The sequence below is a fragment of the Ambystoma mexicanum genome, chromosome 9 (genome assembly GCF_040938575.1).
Source record: "Ambystoma mexicanum isolate Mex_15411 chromosome 9, UKY_AmexF1_1, whole genome shotgun sequence".
In the NCBI taxonomy this organism is placed as follows: Eukaryota; Metazoa; Chordata; class Amphibia; order Caudata; family Ambystomatidae; genus Ambystoma; species Ambystoma mexicanum.
This window is the reverse complement of record NC_090931.1, coordinates 305448707-305462796: the sequence shown is the minus strand read 5'-3', so window position 1 is coordinate 305462796 and position 14090 is coordinate 305448707. Positions and strand designations below refer to the sequence as shown.

The following is a 14090-nucleotide window of genomic DNA, read 5'->3' as shown; positions in this document are numbered from 1 at the left end:
CGCATTTTCACTTTTGGGTTCTGCCGTTCGGATTGACCTCCGCCCCGAGGGTCTTCACCAAGCTGATGGTGGTGGTGGCAGCGTATCTCAGGAAGGGGGGGATTCACGTCTACCTCTACCTGGACGATTGGTTGATCAGGGCGCGCTCATCTGTCTGTCACCTGCCACTCCCGTCACAAGCTGGGCTTCTCCCTCAATTTAAAGAAGTCCCATTTGACACCTACCCAACGGCTCCAATACATCTGAGCAGTGTAAAGGGCAAAACCACTGTCCTAGACAAACAAGTGGGGGAGCTGGAGGGGGGACTGAGGCGGCGGAAACCACCCTCTGAGCACAGCCACGAGATCGAGAGAGGAGCGGACAGACTAGCCACTCAGGAAGCCAGATGCGAAGCCCTTGAACTCGAGCAGGAGGATGCAGAGAATTACCCCTGCTGCAACAACATATGCTTCAGAGGGATCCCAACCACCATTCCAGATGCTGACCTGGAACGCTATGTAGGTGACCACTTCTACTTCATTCTAACCCTGCCGGACTACTTCACCGCCCCCCCGCCACCCCCAGGGTCCACAGAACAAGAATGAGGGCAAACGCGACCACCCCGCCAGACGTCCTAGCGAGACTGCATTATTTTAAAGTTAAAGGAGAAATCATGTTTTATTTATTTCATTTGTTACACGCCCAGACCCTGGGGTTTCACAGCGTGGTTAGACATCTTCTTTCTTTTTTATACAAAAAGAAAGACCTGCAGAAGGTAACGGAAGGCAGGTCATACAGGTTAGGCACGATCAAAGTTACAGATTTGGGCAAATTAACATTTTGCTAGAATAGAAAAGAACGGGTTCTAGTATTGGTTGAATAACTAGGTTTTCAGTTGCTTTTTGAAGCTGGGGAATGTAGTCTCTTTTTTGATGTAAATGGGGAGGGAAGGGATTTCCAGTGTTTGGGTGCTAGTACTTAAAATCTGCTACCCCCTGCTCTAGTGTTGTAGCAGGGAGCTACTAGGAAGGGATTGTCTTTAGATCGTAGTATTCTAGTAGTTTCTTTTTTCTGTACTACATTATTCAGATGGGTGCTTTTTCTGTAAGGCATGTGTGTGCAATACAAAGTTGTAAAGATTATTCTGGCTTCAATGGGTAACCAGTGTGCATCCTTACTAATCTGCAAGATGTGATCAGACTTTTTTTGATCCCTAATGATGCCCTTAGTACTTTGTTTTGCATGAGTTGCAATTTGCTAATGTTGGCCTTTGAGCTCCCTAGCAATAGTACATTGCAATAATCCAATTTAGATAATACCAACGCTCTAGCTAGGATAAGGCAGTTGGTTGGGGTCAGCAATTGGCAGCTTAACGCTATCAGTTTGGATGTGTATGCGGTGGATGAAGAGAGGGTACTGATATATTTGGTCATCGTGAGATTGGCGTCTAGGTACACCTAGTGTTTTGACTTGCTGGAGTACTGGGACTGGGGAGCAGTCTGTTAGAGTTGTAGTCAGGGTGAAATGCAGCCATTTTGATTGGCGATCCCACAATGAGAATTTCAGTTTTCTCATCGTTCAGACAGAGGCTGTTTAATGCCATCCAGTTTTGGATGAGTATATTTTGTTAATAACCAGGGTGTCCTGGTCATAGTTACCTGAGATGGGTATTAGGATCTGGGTGTCATCTGCAAAATTGGTATAGATGACACCCATATCGTCAAGGGCAGAGAAGAGGAGCTTAGTGTATGCATTATACAATGTAGGGGAGAGGCATGAACCCTGGGGAACTCCTATGGGCACTGGTATAGGATCAGCAGCTTCCTTGCCTATGGCCACTCCGGAAGTGGGTTCCGCCAGGAAAGATTTCACCCACATTGTGGCATCACTGGAAAAGTTAAAATCATTGGCTAAGGAGGTGCAGAGTTTATCATGGTCCACAAGGTTAAAAGCTGCAGAGAGGTCTAACAGCAGCAGGATGCAGAGTTTGCCTGAATCTCTAATAGTGTCCATCTGGATTTTGAGGTCCAGAAGGGCCGTTTCCGTGCTATGGTTTGGCCTGAAGCCCGATTGTCTGGTTCCTAACAGTTGGTTCTGTTCAAGATGTGCTTGGATTTGTGTGTATGCCATTTTATCAATGAGTTTGAGTAGGAACGGAATCGTTATTGTAGGTCGGTAATTAGTAGGTACTGTGGGTTCCAATGTTGGTTTTATGAGGAGTGGGGTGACCCAAGCTTTTTTGATACTGGCTGGGACTATATTAGTGTTAAACGGAGAGTTGACAAAATTGGTAATGACTGGGGTGAGGGTGCTTGCGCAAGCTTTAACTAGTTTAGCTGGGACACTATCACCTTTGCAATTGGAAGCTTTGAGTTTGGTGATGATGATGATGAGTACTATTTCTTGTGCAACTGGGCTGAAGTGGAAGAGAGGCTTGGGTTTTTCGAGAGGGGTTGGTGAGGAGTTGGTGGTTACGGTGTTGTGTGCTAGAAGCCGTCTTGTTGGTAATTTTGTTTTGCAACAGCATGATTTTGGCGGAAAGTGCGTCTTGAATGGTGGTGTACCATTCTTTGCTGGCCTTCTCTGAGGTAGAATTGGGTGTAGGGTTTTCTAATTCTCGAAGGATAGAGAAAAGTTATTTGGCATCATATGAGGCATTGTTTGAGTATTGTATGCGTTGGCTTTGTGGGATATTATGGCTGATTTATAGATTTTGTTTGAATCCTTGAAGGCTTTGGCGGAGTCGGGGGTGGGACGTTTGTTGTAGCCATGTTCAAGAGAATGTTTGGTTCTTCTTACGGATGCTAGTTCTTCTTTGAACCAGAAGTGGGCCCTTTTGTCTGTGCAGCAAGTTTTGCTTGTAATAGGCACTACTTCGTCAATGGTAAGGGTGAAGCAATTGTGGTAGTAGTCTGCAATGACAGTAGGATCTTCACTGGTGACTAGGTTGGATAAAAGATTTTTTTTTTTTTAAGGGTGGGGGTGAAGTTCTCTACAGTGAGCTTGCAGGGAATTCTGGTTTCGATGGTGTCCAATACTTTAGATTTGGGAGGAGGGGGTTCATCACTCATGATGGTAAAATGTATACAGTAATGGTCCGTCCAGCCTATTGGGGTGATGGAATCAATGATTGGTCTGGTGTTTAATGTCAGAATCCAGGCCAGAATTCTGCCCTTGATATCAAGTGGGTTCATTCACCATTTGGGTAAAGTTCATATCTTTAAGAGCTGCTTGTAATATTGCAGCTTTATAGTATTGGTTGTCCTTATATCCTAGGTTCAGGTCTCCAAGGATAATGCATTTTGTATTGGGTTTGATGAGGGGTTTGATGAGGGGTGAGAGTCTAGGTGAGAGTCTAGGTGACTATTTGAACTGGGAGTTCTGGATATCACTATGATATTGATAGTAGTTTTCTCATTTATGGCAAGCTTCGCTAACAGTTCATAGCCTGAGATCTTCAATGGAAATTGATCTCAGTTGGATGTTACTCCTGGCTATGATGGCTACGCCTCCACCTATGGCATGTATTCTATCCGTTCTTAAGATGTTCTAGTCAGGTGGTAAGGCCAAACCAAGTAGAGGGCCTGAGGCTTGGTGAAGCCAAGATTCTGTGATTATCAAGAGATCCAGATTTTGTTCAGTGATAAGGTCATGTATTTCTATGGTATGGGCTCCTAGAGATCGGGCGTTGATGAGGGCACTTTTGAAGCTGGGTGGTGGCTCAGGCTTAACTATTGTGGCATTGTTAGGTGGTTGGCGTTGAACATCCTTAGGTGATCTGTTAGGGGCCTGGGCGGTAGGTAACATTTGTTTTTTTGATAAGTCTAGGGTAGTTGGGATTGAAAGGGTTGGGCGTCATGGTTGGGAGGGGGTGGTGATAATGATAATGTTTTGGTGCGAGATCTGAGGCGGGATGTTCTGGCACTGCCAACAATAGGTTTGGTATTGGGGTCTGCTGAGAGCTTGGGGGTGGATGAGTGAATAGGTGCATGGTTGAAGCTGGTTGCAAACGGAGGAGTGGATGGCAGGAAAGGCGTTGGGCAGGGTATGGGGTGGTGTCTGGGGCATGCTAGCCTAGATAGTCAGTTTCTGAAGATCAATAGGTGATTGCCTGTGCATGGAGTGCTTTCTGGGACAGCCCGGTATGGCAACATGGTGATAAGTAACCAAACATACATGCAATAATGCAAGAAGCTCCCCCCCCACATACTCTTCAGAGATGCCTCTATCTCCTTTTATCAGGATCTCGCAACGGCAACACTAACGAAAAGGAAGGCTCTGAGACCAGTCACGGAGTGGCTGAGGGAAAAAGGGATCTCATACAGTTGGGGCTATCCCACCTCCATGAACTTCCCCAGGGATGGCACCGTCTGCCACATACGCAATTTACACGAAGCTAAGTTGCTGAACCTGGAGGAGGGGAGAGTGCCCCAGATGGAAACTCACCCTCCAGGCAAGAGAAACCACAGGACCCGCACAGATCCTGGTCCCGAGTGGAGAAGAGATGCCGTAGGATTAGAGGCCCCCCACTGAAAGGAAAGCGACCCAGTAACGACTGGTAGTGCGAGGCCATTCACAGATGCCCGGCCTTCATAACCCGAAACCTTTAATCGGGGCTCACTGCCACAGTCCCCTGGTACGGATGCAGTGCCCTGGGGTAGGGCAGCCTACCCATTACACACCAAGTTTTCACTGCTCGACAGCGTAGGCCCAACTGCCTCCACACAAGTTGGCCGCGTTGGCTCAGCCGGAGGCCCCGTTGGTCGAAGGCTGGTCCTGATGACCAGGTTTTGTTTTCTACAAAGGGGTGCGGTGAGGGAACTGGGGAGGGTTCTGATCCATCAACGAAGGGAACAATCCGATCAACACACACCTCAGCTCCACTGTATGAAGGTGAGGAGGGCAGCCTCTGGAATCTGCTAACACGACTCAACAGGATGATGTCCCTCACGAAGGACCTCACCATGGTCACCTGGAATGTCCAAGGCCTGAACTCTCCCAGAAAATGTAGCTCTGTTGAGCCCCGCCTAGCCCATCTCATGGCTGACATTGTGTGCCTACAAGAAACCCACCTACTGTCCTCAGACGAGCAACAAAACTACTATCGAAGATACCCGAAGATACTTTGCTTCCTCTGGTCAGAAGGAGGGCAGGGTCGCAAACTTTCTCAGTTAACAAGCAGCCCTAGCAAATGTCAGTCAAGCGCGACCCAGGGGGCAGGTATCTGTTGCTCAAAGGTCTCCTGGTAGAGCTCCCAATCACCACAGCAGCAATCTACTGCCCTAATGACACACAGGATCGCTTTCTACACAAGATACTCCCAACGATGGCCACCTTCTCGGAGGGCAAGCTGCTGATCGGGGGGGACTTAAATCTCACTCTGGACCCCAATGTCGATGAGACTCTGCTGCCCACTAGATCAGACTTCTCCAAGGCCCTGGGCTTCGCAGAATTCCTGAGAGAGACTGAAACAATCAACACATGGAGGCTGGCGATTGACAACGCTCGATTACACCTTCTCGCATTTCCACAGAGGCTTCTCAAGGATAGACCTCCTGCTGGTATCCAGCGCTCTGTTCCCCTGCATCGAAGACATCCGCATCGGCCTGAGAGTAATATCTGACCATGCCCCAGTGATAGCTCGGCTATGAACGAAGGTGCTGCCGGCGCCCCTGCAGAGAGCCTGGAATCTGCAAGACTATATCCTCTCGGGCACTGCAGCTAGCCGGGAACTGTTGGAAGCTCTTGTCAACTACTTTGCAGAAAATGCAGGAAAGTTGTCATCTGAGGCTATAGTGTGGGACGCTATGAAACCAGTGATCCGGGCCATAGCTATCGATTGCACAGCGGCACACAAACCTAGACATCAACTCGGACTCTCTGAACGCGAGGCTGATGTGGTGGACAAAGAGGCAATCTTCAAGAAGCGCCAATCGATGAGGGCGCGGAGGGATCTCAGAGCAAAAGCGGCCCTCGCGATGCACCTAGTGGACCCTATGGCCCGCGCTCTGGCATACTTGAAGCAGTATTAATACCTCAATAGCAACAAGGCCAATCGACTGCTAGTGCACAAACTCAAGAAGCTGCATACAAGGAATAACGTCTGAATCCTTCAAGACCGAAATGGCAAGCCTTGCTGCTCGGAAACAGAAAAGCTATCCATCATGACCGAGCATCACAGGAGCGTGATGTTGATGGACCCCGCGGAAGTTGAGCCACAAACACACTATTTACAAGCGGTCCCGAGACTCCCTCTGCACCCTTAGATTGACTTAGTCACTTCCTCGGCGGAGATGAGAAGTTCCAGACATCCGCCCGATGAAGAGAACAGCCCCTGACCCTGACGGGCTGTCCACACTATTCTACAAGAAATACATCCACACCTTGGCCCCCCCACCTGACCTCTCTCCAACTCCTTCTTGGAAACGGGCTGCTCTATCCCCTCCATGGAGTAATCCTCCACAGTCCTTATTCTGAAACCTGTAAAGAACCCAGCACTCTGCTCATCATACAGACCCATCGCACTTATGAACATTGATTCGAAAATCTTCTCTAAGCTCCTGGTACGCAGACTCGCTAAAATCCTCCCGGATCACATCCACTCGGACCAAGCAGGATTCATCCCAGGCTGCAACACCCTAAATAACACCCGGCGCACCTTAAATAATATTGAATCCGCCAACATATCTGGAGAGGGTTTGGCGATCCTATCACTCGATGCGCACAAAGCCTTCGATATGCTCGACTGGGGCTATGTGGGTAAAACATTGAAGCACTTTGGGGTGGGTGTTACGCTCACCTGGCTCCCACAGAGGCGTCGATCTGAACTGGACAGTTGCGGTCTCCACCAATGTGACGCGTAGTGCCGAGATGACGGACTGGACTGGCCCACCTAGCTTCGTTTGCTTGGCCCGTAGGAATATTCTTCTGCAAATGGAGAAATGGAATTAACCACCCGTGGAGTTGAGCGCTACCCCCCCTCCGCCCCCCCACTTCCGCTGTTCTCCCCACTGATCACCTTTGATGTCCCCTCCTATAGTCTCACCTGATGGTTTGGAAAGATGAGCTCTCCATCCTGCAGTGAGCGCAGGGGTGCGTAGATAACCAGTTGCTTCACTGGCTCGAAGGAATTGGTGAGTTCCAGAACAATATTGACTGAGATTCCCGGCAAGACGCCGTAAGTATGTAGGTCATAAGAGTTCAAATGTCTGATTTTCACTCTGTCCGATTCCTTGCAGGTTGCAGCTTGACCCTAGCGAAGAGTTCCTCGTGGCAACCGGTAATATTCAGGTAAGGATTTGTATTATCCAACACAGTTCGATAAAATGTCAATATGTAACCTGTTTCTTTCTCCCTTATTCAGGTGCTGAGAGAAAGTATGAAGTCTCGGGGAATAATGCCTCGGCGGTAAAATCAGGTAAGTCTATTGTGGTGAGGAGGTTTCCCCTTGTTTGTCCCTTTGTTTCATCTTGCTGTCCTTTTGTTTCCCCTTAGGGGCCGGGGTTCGGCGAGGATGCAGTGGAAGCTGCGCCGACCCGTGAAGAGGAATAGTAACCCCGGTGGTAAAATCAGGTAAGTCTATGGGGGGGTAACTAATATTGCCTCTGTGTATTCCCTTGGCTCATCTTGCTGTTCTTGTCTTCCCCTTAGGTGCCGGAGTGCTTCGGGAACATGGAGAAGGATGCAGTGGAATGTGAAGATGCTGCGAAGGCCGGTGAGTTCAGCGCGGCGCTGCAGCAGGCGAGGCGACGCGCATTAAATAACTTCTTTCTTCCAGCTCGAAGGCGCGATGGATCGGGAATTCAGGTAAGGATCAAAGGTATTGCTCTTGTTCTAACCTTTTCTCCTTCTTTCTCCCTTTTTCTAGGAGCTCCAGACTCGAGGCGGGCGTGGCAGAAGACTGGATGCAGACTTGCAGGCACGGTGAGCGTTACGCTTCTGGATGCAGAATAACACGAAGCGTGTGCTGCTCTTCGGGCGTGGTTTAAATAGCCTCCATAGTGGTCCCAGGTAAGGATTCCTTCCCATCCCCACCAGAGTAAAAAATGGTCCCTAGGTAAAGTAGTCCCTTCCAAGCCTCTTTTGGCTTGGAGCTCTTACAGCATGGTCTGCATCAGGTAAGTTTGCAGCATGGTCTGCATCAGGTAAGTTTTAATCTATGAGCCTGGCGCCTATGGCGCCAGGACTGACTCTCCATATGAGCCTGGCACCATAGACGCCAGGACTGCACCCAAATGGCCCCTAGCAGGGGTTGTTGGGCTTGCTTGGAATAACTTGCCTGCTTCCGGGGTTGCTGGACTTGGTCTGGGTCCCCGGGGGTAGGCATCATGACAGCGGGTCCAAGTTTTCTGAAATGGACAATGGCAAATTACCAGCACCCCACCACGACACTCGGAATCAACAGCGTCGAATCCCTCAAGATCAGGATAACTAGAGGCACTCTGCAGGGCTGTCCCCTATCCCCCCTCATTTTTGCGCTGTCTATGGAACCATTTGCTTCCAGGATTCGCGAAACCCGCTGGTCCTAAGTTCTCGAGTTCAAAAATGAAACCTACAAAGCAGCCCTATATGCTGATGACGTACTGTTAATGCTAACCCACCCGGAAACATCTCTCCCTGCCCTGTGGGAGGAGCTGGACAGCTTTAAAACCGCATCCGGGTTCTCGATCAACCTAATGAAATCTACTGCTATGGGCATTAACATCCATAGGGCCTTGGTGAACTCCCTGGTGGCCAGGTTCCTGATCTCATGGGCCGGATCCCACCTTCGTTACCTGGGCATCCAACAACCGAGACGCATAGAGCGAACGTGAACTTCCCGCCCTGCTCAAAGAGCTGCGGTCGGACATGTCCCACTGGCAAAGGCAGGAGATATCTTTGATGGGGAGGATCATGGCACTAAATGAACTTCGTACCAAGACTATTGTTCCATTGCCTGGCTCTCCCGGTGTATATCGCCAAGAAAGACAGGCAGAAACTGAAAGCAGACACATTGCAATTTGTATGCAGGGAGGGGGAAGTGGAGGGGAGAAACCACACATCACCAGGTGGGTCCTGCTCAAAAGCCCTGGAACCGGAGGTCTGGGAGTCCCCGAGGTGGACAGATATTGCCTAGCGGCTCAGCGCTCGGCAGCATTGATGTGGCAACCAGGCCCCAATAAACCCTGCTGGTTGAAACTGGAGGAGGACTGGAGCCAATTCCCTCTGGAATCCCTGCCACACATCATCTGGCCCAGAACCCCTACAAACTCCAGGCGACTAGGAACACGGTGCAGAGCTGGAAGAAGGTGGCCAGGAAATGGAATTGCGGGAACATAGTGGGTCCACTCACCTCTGCCTGGGAGAACCCCCAACTTCACCCCTGGGTTGGGACCGAACGTTTTCTCCAGATGGATGGAAGGCATGCAGACTGAGGTACGTTGCAGCTTTCTACGCAGAAGGCACCCTGCTCTAATTCGAGGGCTGCAAAGATTAGTTCCAGGACCCGGAAAGCAAACGTTTTTGCTACGTCCAGCCAGACATTGGCTGTCCCACGACTCTATGAAGACACGCGGTAGCAGAGACCTGATGGTGCTGGAACGGACATTCACCGCGACCCCCACACAAGGGGAAAATATCAACTTTGTATAAGCTGCTGGACAGAGCATCGCCTGAGCTAAAGGAGCCGTACATGACACGATGGGAGCGAGACATAGGCAGAGAACTGGATGTGGCAAGCTGAAACAGCATATGGACGAGGACCCACAGGAGCTCCAAGTGCATCACAAACAAGGAGGGGGCAATCCAGGTCTGCTACAGATGCACCTGACACCGGAGATCCTACATAAGTGCAACCCTGCCATACCACCGCACTGTTGGATAGGCTGCACAGACTCTGGGACACTTCCACCCCCCTGTGGGAGTGCCTGAAGTCGATCCAGTATTGGAAGGCAATCCTGGAATGGATCAGGTGAATCACAGGCCTAACGATTCCATGGGACCCGGGCATAGTATTGTTGGGCGACACTGGCGAGGGGCAATTTCCAATGACGGGTTGACTGACGGACCTCTGCACGCACCTACTCACAGCCGCCAAAATTTCAATAGCTAGGCTGTGGAAACATCCTGAGGGCCCAGCGATCCCCATGTGGTGGGCAAAGTGTTGGGACATTGCTGCAGCCGAGAAGATCACTGCCTTCTGCTTTGGCAACAGGAGTACGTTTTAAAGTATTTGGTCCCCGTTCTTAGACTACGCACAACAGTTCCCCAGAGTAGCCAGGCAACCACCGCCCCTCCGTTGGCTGGAAAAAGATGACTATCCCTAACCAGCCTTGCCAGCAGTTGCCCGACCCACCGCCATGCTCAGACTGTTCCCTTCTTCCTTAACCTATGACTGAAGCGGTTGCCCTCCCGATCTCCCCCCCCCGCTCCCCCTTACATTTTATCCCCTCATCCCCCCCCCCCGAACTAGTTCACCTTGTGTGAGGTGGTGTTTTGATTTGTTACTTTCTCTTGACGTTACGTGTATAATGCATAACACACTTGGTTGTTTGTGAAAATACAATTAAAAAGGCTTGTTGGGAAAATAGCGCTCTTTAAAATGACTGCGCTTCCGAAACTACTATACATATTTCTTAATGTACCACTGTGGCCAGGGCAAACTTTTTTCCAAGAACTGGAAACTGAAATATGCAAGTACATTTGGCACTCTGGGACTGTCTGAAGTGGAGCACTCTATCACTACCTTAGGAGAAGGGAGGGGTTGCTGGCCCAGACTCATTATTGGGTGGCCACACAGGTGCAGTTTGCAACTGTCTAGTACTCTGAGGATTCACGCCCGAACCCCCATACACGCTTAGAAAAATACTCCCCGGGCGACCAGGACCTGCGCTCATTGATCCTCCTCGCCCGGTTCACCGACAGTTGTGGATTTGATCCAGTCAGTGCCACTGTGCTTGCCTGGCGCAAAATATGGAAAATAGTCGACACACCCGCCCCATACCATAAGAATCTCCCTCTATGGGACGGTTTACCCGGTCTACCACTTATGGACTCGAAGTCACGCAAAATCTGGATGCGACACGGATTCTACACCCTTGGGACTCTATACACAGAAGGTGACTTCATTCAGCCCAGCGATACGCCAGTGCTTGCACTTCACAATGGCTGCAATATGCAGGTTTACACATGGCATGCACAAAAAGATGGTTAAGACGGAAATGATGGGCCAAGAGTTTCTCCCCATCCCATCCCATTGTCTTGCCTGTTCTACATATTTGACTCTCTCATCATGAACAAGTTTGTGTTCGTCCAACGCATTAGTATGCATCTTTTAGCAAGAAGGCACAATTTTACAAACGTCCCCAATGAGAACCATTGGTTAAGATATTGTGTGGACCAACAACATGGAGAAACACTGGGCACAAATGCAACCGATTGACTCTTGTCCAAGAAACATTTGGGGGCCCCCTCACGGCTTACCTCTTAAGTGTAACCCCCCAGGTGCCGGCTCAGCCCCGGTCTCCTGATTGAAGAGTTGTATGTAATCAACTGTTTACAGAGTTTGTAAGAGGCTTATCCAGGGACATTCTTGGGCGGACCCCACATGGTTGCTTTCTTGAAATGCTGTCCCCTAGGATGGCCCAAAGCGCAACCCCTATGATGCCAAATACACTGTACTGTGAGAGGTATTGCCGTGAGTTAATAAAAGTAACAAAAAAAAATGCACCTGGCTAAACGTTAATTATACACATTGTCCAACGATTCAGTTCAGAAAAGGTGTGTAATGCCTTTTGTGGTAGGATCCAGTATGTCTTGAATCTAAAGGGCATAATTTGATTTCAGAATTTGAATGCAGTTAAATATTATATTCTTGAATTGATCAATTTAGAATGCAGTACTCCTTTGGGTTTTTGGGTGTTGGTCCTAGCAACTTGCATGTGAAACGTGCAAGTAACTTTTTTTCTATCTCGAGCTTCCCGTTATTTACTACTGTTATGATTTCCCCACCTAAATGCGATTGGATTTCTGGTGCAAGTGCTAGAAATCGACATATTTTTCTGCACTGCAATTTCCTTTTGTTGTGCTCTTCTGTTTGGTAGAATCTCCACGCTAGTCTCCCAAGGTGTCATTTTAGGGGCATAAGTGATGTGGTTGGTAGTGTTTGGTTACTTTTTGTAATAAATACTTTAGATAGGTTTGGGATCCTGGTGTACTGACCCGAGGTGGCACAACTATAAGCAAATCATTTGAAAGTGTTTTCATGACAAATTAAAGAATGGTGGGGAGGATACTTTGTAACAGAAATGGGCAGTGAGGAGCGATTACCCTGTAAAACAAATTTGTTATGGAGCCTTATTTTTTTGAAGGTGAGAAATATTTCAAATATACTTCCTCTAAACAATGTTGCATCTGTCTGGCATGCTAATCCCGCAGAGGATAGATTTTGCACTTGCAATTAATCTACTCTTGAAGACTAATTGCACTTCATGTGTTTCTTTATTTTATTTTTTTTGGTCCTGAATATGCTGTTGACCTACTTTAATCCATGTACCAAGGAAGTATTGTTTCAGAGAATCTCGGCAAACACTTCAATTTCTGCTGTTTTTAATGTGAAAGGTTTCAAATTGGTGCTTTAAAAATCCAATTATGCTCTTTATCATCTGTCATTTGTTGTGTATATTTATCTACTGTACTTTTAATTTGTTTTGATTACTTTTATGTAAAATTTTACATTTCCGAAATCAATGATGAACATGTGAAATATTTTACTCATTGAAATTTGTTTCCCCACAGGATGAATCTGAATGTACTTTAGACGAGGAGGTCTGTATCTCGCAAGATGAAATACAGGCGTTTCTGGCAAACAACCAGTCCTTTTACATCAACCGAGAACAGTACCGACAGCACCTCAAGGAAAGATTTAACAAATACTGCCGCTTAAATGATCACAGGAGGCCCATTTGTAGTAGCCGGCTGGCAACAGCCGGGGCAAATTAAAACAAACTAAATAAACAAACTAGCTCTGTCTTTCTTTGAAACACTCATGCGGACTACTGCGCCTTCTCTCGTTTTTCATAACCTATCCACTTGCTCCTCTGTGACAAAGCATTTTTCTTAAAATGAAATGTGATTTCCTTTAATTTAATCTTTACTTTTTTTCCTTTTTTTAAAAATGTTTTGGAACATGTTGGTGGAGGTAAATTACTTTCATTTTGGTCCACAGGCTTGTATATTTTAGTTTGAATAATTTTGCCAGCCTGGCTTATGTTTAAATCACCTTTTCCATTCACTGTTCCTCTTACTGTGAGATTTACAAAGAAAACACCTTTTAGTGGCAAAAAGATATGTTGTACTTATAATTCTGTACAGAAATGACAATGAGCTGAATATAAGATTTTACAAAAGTAGACATCCATTTGAAAATGTATGGATGTGATATGTAAAAGCGCAATGTGCAAAATTAAAAATAAAGAATATTTATTAATATGCATAGTAAGATGGTTTACATGTTCCTGCTTTTATATACTTTAAAACTAAGGCCTTTACTTTTAGGCAAACTTGTAAATTGAACGTTAAAATGTTCGTGTTTGGACAGGACTAAGATGAAGTTGAGTCAAATTTCTTTTTCTACACACTCCCCATTCTCACCTGTCCCACCTTCAATATGTGCTGCAAAAGACTCCCCTAATGCTGTCTGTGCAATGTAGAAGAACAGAACGATTAGGAAGCAGACATTCATAATCACCTACTCTGTATGACAGGCTGGAAATCTACTGTTAAGATGCTGCACAATGTAGCTATACAATTTGGAATTCCTGGTACTCTAGCCTCGTAAGTGCCCCACTCCCCTATTTAAAAGGCCCTCCCAGCCCAACCACCAGTTTAGGGGAATTGCTCTTCACACCCTTTCTAGTTTTTTGATCTAGGTACTATGTTTTTCCTTAACCTCTTGGTCATTTTAACTGAGAACCCGTTGCTTCTTACTACATGCCTTCTCCCAGTCTACCCCTGTGCTGTATTCTTAGTTTGTCCCTCTGATGTCTCTCCTACCTTCTCGGCCTCCCTTTCCTTTGTTACTAATCCTCCTCACTCTGCTCTGTGACCTCCTCCCTCCCTCTGGCTCGGCCTCC

The 14090-nt window shown here is 47.6% G+C and overlaps 1 protein-coding gene across 4 annotated transcripts in view; it reads left to right on the top strand.

Annotated features, from left to right (window-relative positions):
• GGNBP2 (gametogenetin binding protein 2) overlaps positions 1-13456 on the top strand; it is a 347388-nt gene extending 333932 nt beyond the window's left edge. For all 4 annotated transcript variants that reach the window (XM_069614701.1, XM_069614703.1, XM_069614699.1 and 1 more), the window contains one exon: positions 12754-13456. In XM_069614701.1, the coding sequence (XP_069470802.1) occupies positions 12754-12957 (204 nt within the window). In that variant the 3' untranslated portion in view covers positions 12958-13456. The remainder of the gene's footprint in view (positions 1-12753) is intronic.
• Positions 13457-14090: the final 634 nt, after the last annotated feature.